The 14,244-nt window shown below is 55.4% G+C and overlaps 1 protein-coding gene across 1 annotated transcript in view; it reads left to right on the top strand.

Annotated features, from left to right (window-relative positions):
- The first annotated feature begins 1,097 nt into the window (after nt 1–1,097).
- ATP8B3 (ATPase phospholipid transporting 8B3) overlaps nt 1,098–14,244 on the top strand; it is a 13,312-nt gene continuing 165 nt past the window's right edge. Inside the window, exons 1-28 of the mRNA XM_042835439.1 lie at nt 1,098–1,101; nt 1,459–1,533; nt 1,836–1,927; nt 2,008–2,121; nt 2,567–2,665; nt 3,068–3,129; nt 3,553–3,625; nt 3,716–3,786; nt 4,326–4,408; nt 5,035–5,193; nt 5,355–5,443; nt 5,858–6,051; nt 6,281–6,489; nt 7,332–7,366; nt 7,484–7,640; nt 8,339–8,527; nt 8,603–8,715; nt 9,090–9,254; nt 9,542–9,653; nt 9,945–10,020; nt 10,544–10,667; nt 11,277–11,541; nt 12,047–12,270; nt 12,735–12,818; nt 12,915–13,154; nt 13,376–13,514; nt 13,809–13,939; nt 14,049–14,235. Of these exons, the coding sequence (XP_042691373.1) occupies nt 1,098–1,101; nt 1,459–1,533; nt 1,836–1,927; nt 2,008–2,121; nt 2,567–2,665; nt 3,068–3,129; nt 3,553–3,625; nt 3,716–3,786; nt 4,326–4,408; nt 5,035–5,193; nt 5,355–5,443; nt 5,858–6,051; nt 6,281–6,489; nt 7,332–7,366; nt 7,484–7,640; nt 8,339–8,527; nt 8,603–8,715; nt 9,090–9,254; nt 9,542–9,653; nt 9,945–10,020; nt 10,544–10,667; nt 11,277–11,541; nt 12,047–12,270; nt 12,735–12,818; nt 12,915–13,154; nt 13,376–13,514; nt 13,809–13,939; nt 14,049–14,235 (3,565 nt within the window). The remainder of the gene's footprint in view (nt 1,102–1,458; nt 1,534–1,835; nt 1,928–2,007; nt 2,122–2,566; nt 2,666–3,067; nt 3,130–3,552; nt 3,626–3,715; nt 3,787–4,325; nt 4,409–5,034; nt 5,194–5,354; nt 5,444–5,857; nt 6,052–6,280; nt 6,490–7,331; nt 7,367–7,483; nt 7,641–8,338; nt 8,528–8,602; nt 8,716–9,089; nt 9,255–9,541; nt 9,654–9,944; nt 10,021–10,543; nt 10,668–11,276; nt 11,542–12,046; nt 12,271–12,734; nt 12,819–12,914; nt 13,155–13,375; nt 13,515–13,808; nt 13,940–14,048; nt 14,236–14,244) is intronic.

The raw sequence follows: 14,244 nt of genomic DNA, 5'->3' as shown, positions 1-14,244 counted from the left end.
CCTGGCTGGGATTGGGTTCATGGGGATGGGATTGGGGATGGGGATGGGGACAGGGATGGCGTTGGCAACAGGGACTGGGGATGCTGTGTTTTCCTGTGGGGTCGGATCAAAGCAGCATCCAGGTGCAGTTACAGGGTGAGCAAACAGCAGCAGGAGGGAAATTCACGGCCCCACGTGTTCCCTGGGCAGGAGCTGCCGGGATGCGCGGGCGTTTCCGCTCCGATCCACACCCGGTGCTCATCACAGGGCAGCTCCGCCTCGCTCTGACCCTAATTAACCAGGAGCACGCCTCAAGTGGCTGCATTTTAACCCCTGACTGGAAGCCCTGCGTGTCGGGCACTCTCCTGCTCTGCCATCGGGGTGCTGCGGGGTCGGGATCTCTGTGCTCTGTGCAGGCTCCGTTTCCCAGCTCACTGTGCTCCTCGGAGAGCCCCGTGTCTGCAGGTGCTTAATGAGCAGTGAGCTCGTTTGGCATCAACTGGGAGCAGAGCACAGGGGGTGACAGCAGTCAGGGTTTGGGATTTGGAAGCGCTGTGGACGTGGGGGGGTTGTGGATGTCACAGCCACGTCCTGGAGCAGAGCAAAGCAGCAGCATCTCACCTCTCTGCAGCATCCTCCTCTTCCTCAGGACACAGATGTGCCGAGCTGGCGGGGTCACTTAGGATGCAGGGACAAAAGCAGAGCCTTTGGTGGTGGATAAAAGCTTTGGGTTTTGGTCCGAGTTCTCAGACAAAGCCGGGTTGCTGCCCTTTTGGGGTCACCTTGGTGTGGGGTGAGGTGGGCTCTGCAGTGAGTGTGGGGCTCCCAGCATCAGCCTGTGTCATTGGGAGTGATGGGAGGAGACTCTTCTGTGGAAGAATGGGAAAAAAGGGATCAGAGGAATGAGGTGAGAAACAGCAGGGATGGACTCCTGGGGGGGAGGTTATAAAATGATGGGGTAATGGATGCTTTACGCCTCGCCGGCTTCTGACGTGTCGGGATCACAAAGAGCTGCACAAACATTAATTAATCTGCCCTAATGACCCGTGGGGAGGTCAGTGAGTGGAGGGGAATCTCGTCATCAGTGAGGGCGGTGCTCCTTGTGCTCCTTCGGCACGATGGGTGCGATGGCGACGTGAGGAGAGGCTCTCCTTCAATGATTTCCCATGTCTTCGTTGGAGAGGAATCTTTGAGTGGTCAGAGCGCAGACTGAGGCTGAAAGGGAGCTGCAGTCCAAACCTGAGGGCACGAGGGGCCCAGCCCCACACCAACACCTTGGAGTAAACCCATCAAGGCCGCATGTGTGATGGAAATCCAAAAGATAATGCTTTTGTGTCACCACTTCTGTGACGTTCAAACGTTAAGAATGCCACTGCACTTTCTCTGTCCTGCCCCATAGGGGTGAAGCTCAGCTGCTGGGCATCCCAGTGGGTCCCGCTGTGGTTCAGCATTGTGGGTATTCTGTGTCCTTGTCCCCAGGTCCTGGTAGAGGTGGCAGCATGGACGGGCAGGACCCAGCCCTGGGCTGTGAGCGTGAGCAGAAGGGGCAGCCAGGTTGGTGCGCAATGAGCGCGGGCTGGGATTTTCCTTTCTTTGGGCAGTAGAATGGAGGACTGGCATAAAGGTGGCCCATCAGATGGGTGCAGGAGTTGGGGTCGTGGCTGGGATGTCGCAGCTTGGTGGTGCTACACTGGGGTAGCAGGAAGAGCATCAGAAGGGGAACAAGCATCCTTAATAATAGCGCCATGGAAGCGCGTCTCCCCAGCTCACCATGAGCACCACAACGGGTCCCAGTGTCCCCGGAGGGCAGGGGGGGTGGCTGAGCACAGCCACTGGGTGACCACGAGCTCCTCCAGCTTTCACCTGGGAAGTGCAGGCCAACAACAGAGCCCACCACGAGCAGCTCAGGAAGAAATCTGCCTTCTGCGTGAGCAAGAAGAAATACGCGGTGAGTCAGGCGGCGCCAACCAAGGGCCGTTTCTGGTGCTGGGCCCCCGCTCTGGCTTTAAGCTGCCATCATTTTGGCAGGGCAACGCCATTAAGACGGCCAAGTACAACGTCCTCACCTTCCTCCCGCTGAACCTCTACGAGCAGTTCCACCGCATGGCCAACGTCTACTTTGTCTTCGTCATCCTCCTGCAGGTGAGATGGATGCGAGGGAGAAGCACGAGCATGAGGGACTGTTACCAAAGCAGGGCTGTCTGGTGCTCGGAGCAGGGCGGCCATTTGTAGGGACACTTGTGTTCCCACCTCTGACCTTTACGGATGGGATCTGGAGCTGACGTGGGTTCCCCTTTTGTGCCTATGCTGTAAGATGGCATCAGGGGCACCGATCTGCAGTAGCGTTCATCGGATTTCAGGACCTCTGAGCGGCTGAAGCTGAGATAAAATATGATTCCTTTAAATCGGTTGGGTTTGGATATAAAATAAGATCATACAGAAAACTGCCAGACAAAAATCCTACCGTCCCCAAATCTTGGCTTGGTTCCTGCCTTTTTTGGGCCATTCTAAGGAGGAGAGCTGGGACCCGAGGTGTCCCATGGCGGGATGGGAGTTTGGTCACTGAGGTGCCCTTTTCTTTCCCCAGACCTTTCCTGAGATCTCCACGCTGCCCTGGTACACTCTGCTCTTCCCCCTGAGCTGCCTTCTCACCATCCGTGCCCTACGGGACCTGATGGATGACATTGTGAGCGTGGGTACTGAGGGGTGGTCAGCAGAACGGGCTCCTTTGCTGTGGAAAGTTTGGGAGATGCCATCATTCAATGTACCTGAGACACCATCAGCTCTGTAACATCCAAATCACTTCGTATTTTCCCTTTGAAAGGATGTGGCCAGATGGTCTCCTTCCTTTAGGAGTGATATCTGTAATATCCCAATCCATGGCTGTAGTCACAGTTTGCCCCCTAGGGCCATCTTGGGGGGAGTTCTGCCCCTTCATTCATCAGAATGCATCTCCAGGGTGCTTCAATGAGCAGATCCTGTCCTGGGGCTGAGGAACCCAAAGAGGTTATGGTGTTAAGAGGGTTGCTTTCATGGCACAAGAACACCTGGCATGGCCCATCCAATTCTTCTTCTCTCTTCTGCCCAGGGCCGACACCAAAGTGACAGAAACATCAACAGCAGGCCCTGTGAGATCCTGTCTGGGGAGAGGTAAGGGGCTCTGGGGAGAAGGGTTCGTGCTTTCCTTGCAGTGAAGCAGTGATGGAGCATCCGGAGTGCTGAGCACCCCTGAGTTCAGTGTTTTGGTGGCACCAGGCCTTGCAAGCTTGCATCGCCCCCCAGATCTGGTGCAGCTCCGGGAGTTTCTTTGGAAGGATGTTTGTATCCCAACAGGTCCAAGAAGCGCTGGTCTGCCTGTAGGCATGGGGGTATGGATGTGACAAAGCAGTCCTGTGCCACTCGTGGTGCCCTGATGGCCACAGAGGAACCAGCAACGCCCTGCAGACCCCAAGAAGCCAGGAGAGCCACAGGCTGCTCCAGAGGATGGATGCAGCGTTGACCCTGCCGTGCAATATTCTAACCCTGCTGTGACCGCGGGGCTGCAATATTCATGCGTTCTGAATTCCCCTTCAGCTTCCGCTGGCAGAAGTGGCGCGATGTCTGCGTTGGGGACGTCGTCCGCCTGCACAAGGACAGCCTCGTCCCAGTGAGCAGCGCCCCGTGGCTGGCGGCTGGTGTGCCAAGGGGGGCTCAGCAAGGGGAGACCCAACCAGGTGCTTTCCCTTTGCTCCTGCAGGCCGACATGCTCCTGCTGTGCAGCTCAGAGCCCAGCAGCCTCTGCTACGTGGAGACCTGTGACATCGATGGGTGAGCAGTGCTGGATGTCCCGGCTGTGGGCTGAGCTCTCCAGCCCTGGGCACCACCAGAAATGGGGGTCAGGTGTGCTAGGGAGGCTGGCAGTCCTGCAGAAACCACGAAATCTGGGGGGTCCTCCAACAGCCAACCTTACAGACACTGCAGCAATGGAAGGAGCCTTTCATTTGGCCCCAAGGATTTTGAAAATTGGAAGGCCAAGGAAATTTTCAGGCTACGGTTTTGGGGAAAACCCTGCACCCTGCAGAGCAGCTCGTGACCTCAGGTCTATCTCCTCATCTCCATTCCCTTCCAGCTCCTCATCCCTCCTGCTCGTCTGCTGGATGATTTAATGACAGGGTCTCCGGGGCCGGGGCTTTTTTCCTGCTTGATGTCTGCCACGATAGCTCCCTATCTTGCTTTTCATCACCATTGCTCATGTAATCACCCAACAATTAATGTCAACTTCTGTCCCATGGGCCCGATAGCAGAATTAACAGTGCTTTTGCCCTGTAGGGTTGTTTCATTCTTCCCTCGCTGACTCTTTTTTGCAGAGAAACAAACCTGAAGTTCAGACAAGCCCTCCTGGTCACCCACCAGGAGCTAACAAGTGAGGAGAGCTTGGCTGCCTTTGATGGTGAGAAACCCAGATGGCTGAGGATGTGGCCTCCACCCCATGGTCACATCGGGGCAGCCTCCAGAGGTCTCCCATTGGCCTCACTCTGTCCCCAGAGACACCAAATGCCCTCACTCAGCACCTCCAGACCTGGAGGGTGGTCCCTACTAAAGGGTCTGCATGGAGACCCTTCCCCAGCAGCGTGGTTGGGGTTGGGTTAGGATGGGGGTTAGGATAGGGACTACTGGATTAGGATGGGGGGCACAGGGTTGGGATGAGGGCTGTTGGGTAGGATGGGGGCCATCGGGTTTGCGCATGGCTCAATGTCTGTTTTCCTACCAGAATCAAAATCTGAGCATCCAGACATGAGCTCAGACCCTGGATTTTTTTCCCCCTTTGGTCCTGCATAGGATGCTGTGTCAACAGCAGTTGGAATTAAGGATTTGGTGCTTTATCCCATGTGGTTCCTCGACTGGGCACAGCAGGCTGGTGCTCCAGCACAGCCTTAACCCGAGTCTCCCATCCCACAGCTGGAAGACGTGCAGGAAAAGTCTGAATTATCCCTTGAGAAATCCTCTTCTCTGGAGGAAACGAAGGACCTCGCGTTTCCCCCACAGCCAACGCCTGCTCTGTGTGCTCTGCTCCAGGGAGAGTGACCTGCGAGGAGCCCAACAGCCGCATGCACAGCTTCACTGGTGTGCTGCAGTGGAGAGGCGAGACGCACGCGCTCGATGGCGACAGGATTCTGCTGAGGGGCTGCAAACTCCGCAACACCGACACGTGTTACGGCTTGGTTCTCTATGCAGGTGAGCACCAGCTCCAGGATTCTGTATTTCCCTGCGTCGTGTCCTGGATCCACGTCCCTTCATGTCCTCTTGGCCGTGCGTTGGCTGTGGGTAGAGGAGGGCTGAGGGCGGTGGAAGGAGCTTTTTTTGCATTTTTACTTACAAAACGGTTTCTCGCCCAGGATCTGATTCTAAAATTATGAGGAACTGCGGAAAGATCAAGAGGAAGAAAACCAAGCTGGACCACATGATGGACCGCCTGGTGGTCATAGTAAGAGCTGTGCAAACGCCTCCTGGGGGTGCTTAGAAGCTTCCTCGTGAGGCACTGCTTCCTTGGGCGATGCTGATTTTGTTAAGCTTGAAGTATTTTGCTCAGTTCTTGGTCCAGTTCCTGGTGGCTGTGTTGTCATCTCTTCTCCAACTGACTGCTGGCATTCCTCTTGGGTAGGGTTTGGGTTGGGGTCAGGAAGGTGGGGAAGTTGGGTTTCACTCTGTTTGTTGTGGATGTGTTCAACTGAATTCTATGCCACGATCCTTCGTCTCAGCCCAGGATAGCCTTCAACTTCTGTGTGGTCTCAAAGCAGCTTCACGACCAGGGGATGCAGTGAGAAGGGCTGCAAGGGACAATGGTTGGTCTGGTAGGCTCTGAGGGATGCGCCATTCTCAACCTGCCTTCCCCCATCAGATCTTTCTGGTGCTGCTGGTCACATCGCTGTGCCTCGCCATTGCCTCAGGGTTCTGGGCCAAGATGTTCCAAGAGAAACACAGCTACCTCGCTGCTCTCTATAAGCACACGACTCCTGCCAAGCAGGCTTTCTTCAGCTTCTGGGGCTTCACCATTCTCCTGAGCGTCATCATACCCATGTCCATGTATATCACGTAAGAAAGATGCAGATTGCACACAGCTGGCACTCAGTGCCCCCCTCCCTCCCCTTGCCCATCATCTGGCACCTTGGCTTGCAGCCACAGAGTGGGGCTGCCACAAAAGGGGCTCAGCACCCAAGCAAAGGTGATGCAAAGACGCACGCGCCAACGTTGGAAATGGTGGACAGGCGGAGGATGACCAACCGACGAAGGCGATAACTCCTTTCTCGCATTCCCACTCTAGGTTTGAATTCATCTACCTGGTGAACAGCTTTTTCATCAACTGGGATTTGGAGATGTATTATGCTGTCAAGGACATCCCAGCCAAAGCCAGGAGCACCAGCCTCAACGACCAGCTTGGCCAGGTGGAGTACATCTTCTCGGACAAGACGGGCACCTTGACGCAGAACATCATGAGCTTCAAGAAGTGCTGCGTCAACGGGAGCATCTACGGTAACTTGTGGTGGTGGCAGGTTGGTAGGGATTGCAGAGTTGGGTTGAAGCCAGGCTTTGGCTGGAGGTCACTTTGGTTCTTTTCTCTTCTCTGGCTTGCTGGGAAGCTTGGGGTATGTGGGTTGGTCTTGGTGGTGGTGGAGGAAGTGAAGGAGGAGGAGGTGAAGGAGGAGGAGGTGAAGAAGTCGTCCTTCCCTTTATGATTTATTCTCATGGTGAGTGCATGTGGTGCTCTTTGCTTTCTTTAGTGATTCAGATTACTTTTTTCCCCTCAGAAACCCCAGAACTGCCAATTCCTTCCTTCTCTCATTGCTACATTTACTCGAGCTCTTGGCTGGCTTTTGGTGCTTAATTAGTGACATTTAGAGAGCAGCGAGGGGCAGAGCTTTAGCACAGAGCTCCTTTTTCCTGAGATCCTTATCAAACACCTGAGACAAACAGGGACAAAAGGAAAGAGGAGAAAAAAAACATTTGGCAAAGTTTCTAAGCAGGAATAAACTCAATCCTCTTCTTCCTGTGTATCACATTGCACCTCTGATAGCAGCACTGACACAATCCTTTCTACCTTCTGACAACTGGAAATGCAGGTGAAAGCCAGACCTGCACTGTCAACATGAAAAACATAGAAAGTCTGAGCTCTTCAAGAATGAAATCAGTCAAACCTGAATGCCCCAATGGCTCACAATGGACAGACACTGGGCCAGCACTGGAAATTCCCTCCTTGCCAGTCTTCTGGCCAGCAAAAGAATCCCAGCAATCCCTCCTAGCAAAAAGCTGCTTGGAGCTCTTGCCAAGCGATGCTCCCAGCTCTTCAGTAACTGAGCTGTCTCTTATTTTGGCAGGTTTGGACACGGGCCATGAGAACAAACAGCCACCAGTGCGTAATTCCCCTCTCCTGCATAGCATGGGGCCAAATATGACCACGGCAGAGCATCATAGGGTGGCCCCGTTGTTGGTGTCTTGGGTTCCTACAGCCTGCCCGTGCCTCTTGCAGGGGTTGGTGCTGACCCAGAGCTGCCATGGGGAGAAGATGTTGGACTCCAACAACGTGGGGCTCCGGGAAGCAGTGCAACAAAACAAGGATCCGGTGCTGCGGGAGTTCCTGCGGCTGCTGGCCCTCTGCCACACCGTCATGGTGGAGGAGAGGGGAGGTGGGTTGGGGTCCCCTATGAGGGGGTTCCCTTCGAGGCACAGGGGCCGTGATATCGTTGATATGAACTGCCTAGGCTGGGGTTTTCTGTTGGATAGGGATAGGGACTGGGAGTGGCACTGGGATCCCATTGGGAACGGGGGTGGGATCCCACTGGGGTCGGCGTGGGGATCCGTGTTGTTGGGGTCCTGTTGGGAGTGGTGCTGGGGTCCCATGGGGAGTGGTGGTCCTTGCTTAATGAGGACGAAGAGCACACTGTACTCACACAGCTGTTATTCTCTCTTCTCATGAACTCAACAGAAGTTAAAAAATACGTATTTTTAAATTTCAAGATTTGGTGGATTTAAATCATCTTCAGCAAAAGTGTGTATGACTGTAAACCAAACAAGGCTCCTGAAATGGGATGGATCGGGGGGGTCGGTTGTGCTGAATGCATGTTTTTTAACCTTTATCCTTTGGAACATGTTTAGAAAAATGATTCTAAGGAGCTGAAGGAGTTGGACTTGATGATCCTCACGGGTCCCTTCCAACTCGAGATGTTCTGTGTTCCTACAGCTCTGTTCTATGACTTTCCCTAGCTTGGTAGCTCAGGCTTCAAGGTCTCCATCAGTAACGTCGGTGCAAGGCTGAGGCGTTCCAGGTGTTTGAGGGATGCTCATCTCGGTGTGTCCTCACCCAATCCTTGCTTCTCTTCCACAGACCAACTGGTTTACCAGGCGGCTTCTCCAGATGAGGAAGCACTGGTGCTGGCAGCCAGGAGCTTGGGTTACGTCTTCCTGTCCCGAACGCAGGACACCATCACCATCAGCGAGATGGGGGTGAAGAGGACGTTCCAAGTGCTGGCCATGCTGGACTTCAACAGCGATCGCAAGAGGATGTCGGTGTTGGGTGAGCTGAGGTGGCTGCAGGGTGGTGCCTTACAAGGGGACGGCGAAGAGCAGCTCTGTCCTTTCTGCCTCCCAGTGAGGGACCCACAGGGCACCATCCGGCTCTACAGCAAAGGGGCTGACACTGTGATCCTGGAGAGGCTGCGGGGTCGGGGACCCAACCAGGACTTCACCGAGAGGGCTCTGGATGTGAGTCCCACAGCAGCTGGGTCATGAGGGATTGGTTGGGTGCCCCGCTGCTTCTCTGTCCCCACTCTGGCTTTAGGATTTAGCTCTGTCTTTCCCCCTTCCGCTCTGAGCCTCAAATGCACCTGGAATGGGGGCTGAGGGCACCAAATCCCCTTCTTGGTGTTCTGCATCGCTCTCAGACGTAGGGTCTGATATTTGGGTCCTGCGAGGAGCCAGGAGTTGGACCTGATGATCCTGATGGGTCCCTTCCAGCGGGATATTCTGTGATTCTATGATCACTCCTGGGGTGGGGGGCAGACAGAGCCCAGAGGAGACCTCAGACCCATGTGAGCACAGAGTCAAGGTGAGGAGGACACGATGTCTCATCTTGGCAGCACTTTGCAGAAGAGACCCTGAGGACGTTATGCCTGGCCAGCAAGGAGCTGAGCGAGGCGGAGTACGACGAGTGGAGCAGGAGGCACCGCATGGCCAGCGTCCTGCTGCAGGGCCGGGCGTGTGAGCTGGACAGGCTGTACGAGGAGATGGAGCAGGACCTGGAGGTGGGATGGGGCCAGGGGTGGGGAGGAACGCCTTGCCCTGTTCCCTGCTGGCCCCACAGAGGGTAGGAGCACGGAGGGGTTCAGCTCTTTTGGGGTGGAGGGGGAAGAGTCCAACCCGACACCAATCCTCTGGGTGGCAGGGCAGGTGGAGATAGCCCTTGGGTGGTTTTGCAACATGTCCACCCATGGGAAGGGGATGGAGCTTGCAGGAGACCCCTGGTTGGAGCCAGGATTAACCTTCAGCTTGCCCTGACCCCCTGCCCCACGTCATGGCACCTTCCCTCCAGCTGCTTGGGGTCACAGCCATTGAGGACAAGTTGCAAGAAGGGGTCCCTGAGACCATCCAGCTGCTGAAACTGGGCAACATCAAAGTGTGGGTGCTGACGGGAGACAAACAAGGTCAGTGGAGCCAGCCCCAGACCCCACCAACACATTTCAGTTTCTTCCCCAACCAGGACCAGAGATCAGATGAGACCCTGGGAGGAAGCAATAGTGGGGCTCTGCTGTTCCATTCATACAGAACAATAGCACGACCCACAGATCACATTACCTGTGGGGAAACTGAGGCAGGGGAAGCTGTCTGCATGATGGCATAGGGTGCAGAACAGTCCCAGCACCTGTTGGCCTCCAGGGCTGATGTCCTGGGATGGTAGGGGGGCACAAGAGCCCACTGATGTCCCTGTATTGCAGAAACAGCAATGAATGTTGGCTATGCATGCAAGCTGCTCACAGATGACATGGAGATCCTGGAGGAGAAGGAAGTGAGGTGAGGAATCCTGACCTTCTGGGTCGTGACATCAGGGGGTTCCTGGAATCACAGAGGTGTGGCACTCAGGGATGTGGTTAGTGGGCAGTATTGGTGGTAGATGGACAGTTGCACTGGATGACCTTAGAGATCTTTTCCAGCCTTAATGATTTTGTGATTCTATGACATCCAAGGGCATAGGAATCCATGCAGGGCGAGCATGGAGGGCTGGAGATGCTTCTCCTTCCCCATCCCAGCCTGGATGTCCATTCCCATCTTCACCCACTGACACCTTTCCAGTCTTCCCCATTCATTTCTGCACCTACATTTGGCTGCAAAGTGCTCAGCTTGGTTCTCTGGCCTCCGAACCACATGCACCAGGGCTGATTTCTCATCTCATGAGCCCTCTCAGCCCCTCTTTGCCCCTCTTGCTCCCACCATTGGGTACCAGCCCTATCTTGGATCCAGCTTTGAGATGGTAAATGCCAACCAACGAGTCATGGCCAAAGCTGACCAACACGCCCCATGTGCCCTCCTTGCACAGTGAGATGCTCGAGGCTTACTGGGCGAGAAACAACAACATCAGTGGCAGTGACTGTGCCTCACAGCAGCACCCAGAGCCTCTGTGCCACAAGAAGAGAGCTCTTGTCATCAGCGGGGACTTTGTGGTAAGGAGATAAGTGGGGCTGGTTCTGCCCCAAGGCATTGGATGGCACCAGGAGGTACCCCAAAATGGGTGGCAAAAGCCACAGGAACCCTGTTTTGGGATGGGGAATGAATGTTAGAGGAGGTGACCTCACGCTGATCACTTAGTGATGGGGGCTTCACCCACACTGGCCCAAGCTGGGGGCTCATGTGCCCTTCTTCAAGCAAGGTGCAGATGTGGTACTGAGAGATGTGGGTCAGTGGGCAATATTGGTGGTAGGTGGATGGCTGGACTGGCTGATCTTAGAGGTCTTTTCCAACCTTCATCACTCTATGATTCTGGTCATACTGGGACAAATTGCTCTCAAACTGTACCTACTGCATGACAAACCCAGAGATTAAATTTTTTTTTGTTGCACCAGAGAGATTTGAGAGCATCACAGATTCCACTGTGACGTCCCTGCCAGTCTCTAGAAAACCCAAATTTGAAATGTTGTTATCCTCCCTTCATGCCCATATTTGTTTCCCTATGCTAAAAGAGCTCAGACCAGCGCCATCCTACCTGCTTGTAGCCCCCATCCCTCTTGACCAGCCCTGGTGTGAGGTTCTAACCATGTGTGCTCTCCCCTAAGGACACAATCCTGCAGACAGGAGAGGTGCTACAGAAGAAGGGACAGCTGTGGCAGCACCTGGCTTGCCATGGGACGACGGACCCCCAGGAGAAGGGCAGTGTGGTGGAGAAGGCCTTTGTGGACCTGGCCACCAGCTGCCAGGCTGTCATCTGCTGCAGGGTCACCCCCAAGCAGAAAGCTCTCATCGTGCAGCTGGTGAAGAAGCACAAGAAAGCCACCACGCTGGCCATTGGGGACGGGGCCAACGATGTCAACATGATCAAAAGTGAGGCTGGGGGATGTGCTGGTGGGCTTTGGCTAGAGCATCCAACTAGAGCGGGAGTGGTGGAACCCCACCTACCATCTCCACTGTGTCACTTCTCCTTTGAGGTGAAGAGCTGGGCGAGGAACACTCAACTCAACTTCCAACCCAATTCCCAGCACAACCCCTGGCTCATTTTCCAACCTAATTCCCAATCCAGTTTGCAATGCAGTTGTGCTGGGAAGGGAGTGAAAAGCACAAGACCATGGAAAGGAGCAGGGTGGACAGCTTGCTTGGGCAACGGGGATGTCTTGAAGACTCCCCTGCTTCCCCAGCAGCCCCCAGCACAGGGCTGTGCCCTTTGCACACCCAGCTGTGCCTGCTGTCACACTCTATGGCACACGACGGACATGCAGGAGGGCTTTTCCCCTTTACCCATCAGCCCTGGCCGCAATCTGCTGGGCAACCAAACGCTACAGAAAAAGGGCTCTGCTAACCCCTCACTGCCCACATCTCACACCCTCTGCAGCTGCTGACATCGGGGTGGGCATCAGCGGGCTGGAGGGCGTGCAAGCCGTGCAGTGCAGCGACTTCGCCCTGGCGCAGTTCTGCTACCTGCAGCGCCTGCTGCTCGTCCACGGCCGCTGGGCTTACCTCCGCATCTGCAAGTTCCTCCGCTACTTCTTCTACAAGACCTTTGCTGGCCTCATGACCCAGATCTGGTTTGCTTTTCATAGTGGATTCACGGCCCAGGTGAGCAGTGGCTGCGTATCGGTGCGGAACGCGGCCCTCCTGTGGGTTTTTGTACCCACCCTGATTTTTGGGGGCTCCCTGGTTGAGATGCAGCTGGTTACTTGCACTTGGGCCATGGGCTGGGAGAAGTGCCCTCAGAGGCACTGGCAGCTCTTGTGAGAAGCAGCTCAGCCTCACAAATGCGCAGGGAAATGGACCACAAGGTTCTCCCAAAAATGGGAGCTCCTACCTAAGGGACAAAGGTTATCAGTGCAGTGTGTGGCTCCAGCCCCACCTCTGCAGCATGCTCCCAAAGACCCACAGAGTGCTGCAGACAACCCAGTGCTGATGCAGATCTCAGAACAAGTCCAGAGGGATTTCCATGGGTTTTGAGGCAGGACTTGGCCTCACCCCAGTGCCTGGGCATCCTTTCCGAGTCTTCCCAAAGCACCACCGAGCTCACAGCCACTTCATTCTCCCCGTAGCCTCTCTATGAAGGCTGGTTCCTTGCTCTCTACAACGTTTTCTACACCGCCTACCCCGTGCTTTCTGTGGGTCTTCTGGAGCAGGTATGGGACCACCAGGCTGCACCCAGCCCCTATGCCTGGAGGGCAAACCTGCCAAGGGTGGGAAGATGATGCTTGAGCCCCTCTGTGTTCCAGCAGGACGTGAGTGCCAAGAAGAGCCTGCGGTTCCCTGAGCTCTACACCATTGGGCAGCAGGACAAGCTCTTCAATTATCGTATTTTCAGCGTGACGCTCCTGCATGGTGTCAGCACGTCGCTCACCAGCTTCTACATCGCGCTCTGGGCCTTTGAGGACCACGTTGGCAGCAGGACTGTGGGGGACTACGAGTCTTTCTCCGTCACGGTGGCCACCTCAGCTTTGCTGTCGGTCCTCGTGGAGGTGAGCACCCCTCCCTGTGTCTGAGCTGGGGATGAACTGGAGGCTGTTGGCACGGATGAGGGGTTGGAGGGAACCGGTCCAAATGGAACACGGGTGAAGGGACCCCAGGCATGCTGTGATGTTGCCCAGTGCAGCTGAGGATGATCTCCCTTGAGGCAGAGACAAGTGGCCAAATGGAAGTACATCCTCCAGCCTTCACAAGGAGTTGTATGTCCGTGCAGATCATCCTGGACACCAAATTCTGGACTGCGTTGTCTTTCCTGATGGTCACAGCCAGCTTGCTGCTCTTCTGCCTCTTCTCCTTCCTGACCCAGAGCATCGATGCCTTCAGGATCGCCCCCGCTGTCTTCCGTTTTCCAGGTCAGGTGCCCCAAATCCCTGCAGTCCATTCCTCCCAGAGCCAGGCCAGCCCATTGCGGGCTCCATGCCAGGAGCTGTTTTCCCAGTGGATCACGTCTTCGCTTGGCTGTATCACATCCCTTGGTCTGATCCTCTTGCTATATGGTCCTGGGTGACAGGTTGACCATTTCATGAACTTGCAGTCTTGCTTTTTGATCCTGGTTGAGATCCCTTAGCAGCTTTGTGAGTGTGGGGCTGTCCCCTCACCATTGCTCTCTCTCCTCTCCACCTCTGCTGCTTGAACATGGCCCACAGATGCCACCCAGAACGCTCTGACCGACCCTTACATCCTGCTGGTGGTCCTGCTGTCCCTGGTGGTGAACACCATCCCCTCACTGACCATCCGCTCGTACAACGCCATCACAGGCAACACCAGCATCCAGCAGGTGAGGATCTGCCTCAAGGACCAGCGTCTGGAACCAGTAAGGGTGTTGCTGGTGGTGGGATGGATGCGATTCCCCAAGGGAGGGTCACCAGGCCCCTGTTTCCTTGCAGAAGATCTGCTGGAAGGCCAGAAGGGAGCCGGAGCCCTCGGTGGAGCTGCGCACCCACGTCCCCCGTGGCTCCTTCCACCGCCGTTCCAGCTATGCCTTCTCCCATCAGGAGGGCTACGCTGGCCTCATCACCCGAGGGGAGAGCCTGCGCACCAAGGGCACCCACAGCACCACCAAGGGCACCCAAGGCACCCACA

This window comes from Centrocercus urophasianus, unplaced genomic scaffold, assembly GCF_019232065.1.
Source record: "Centrocercus urophasianus isolate 14NV4802_14NV808 unplaced genomic scaffold, USGS_Curo_1.0 seq_523, whole genome shotgun sequence".
In the NCBI taxonomy this organism is placed as follows: Eukaryota; Metazoa; Chordata; class Aves; order Galliformes; family Phasianidae; genus Centrocercus; species Centrocercus urophasianus.
Note: the sequence above shows the minus strand (reverse complement) of the source record. Positions and strands in the feature narration are given on the sequence as shown.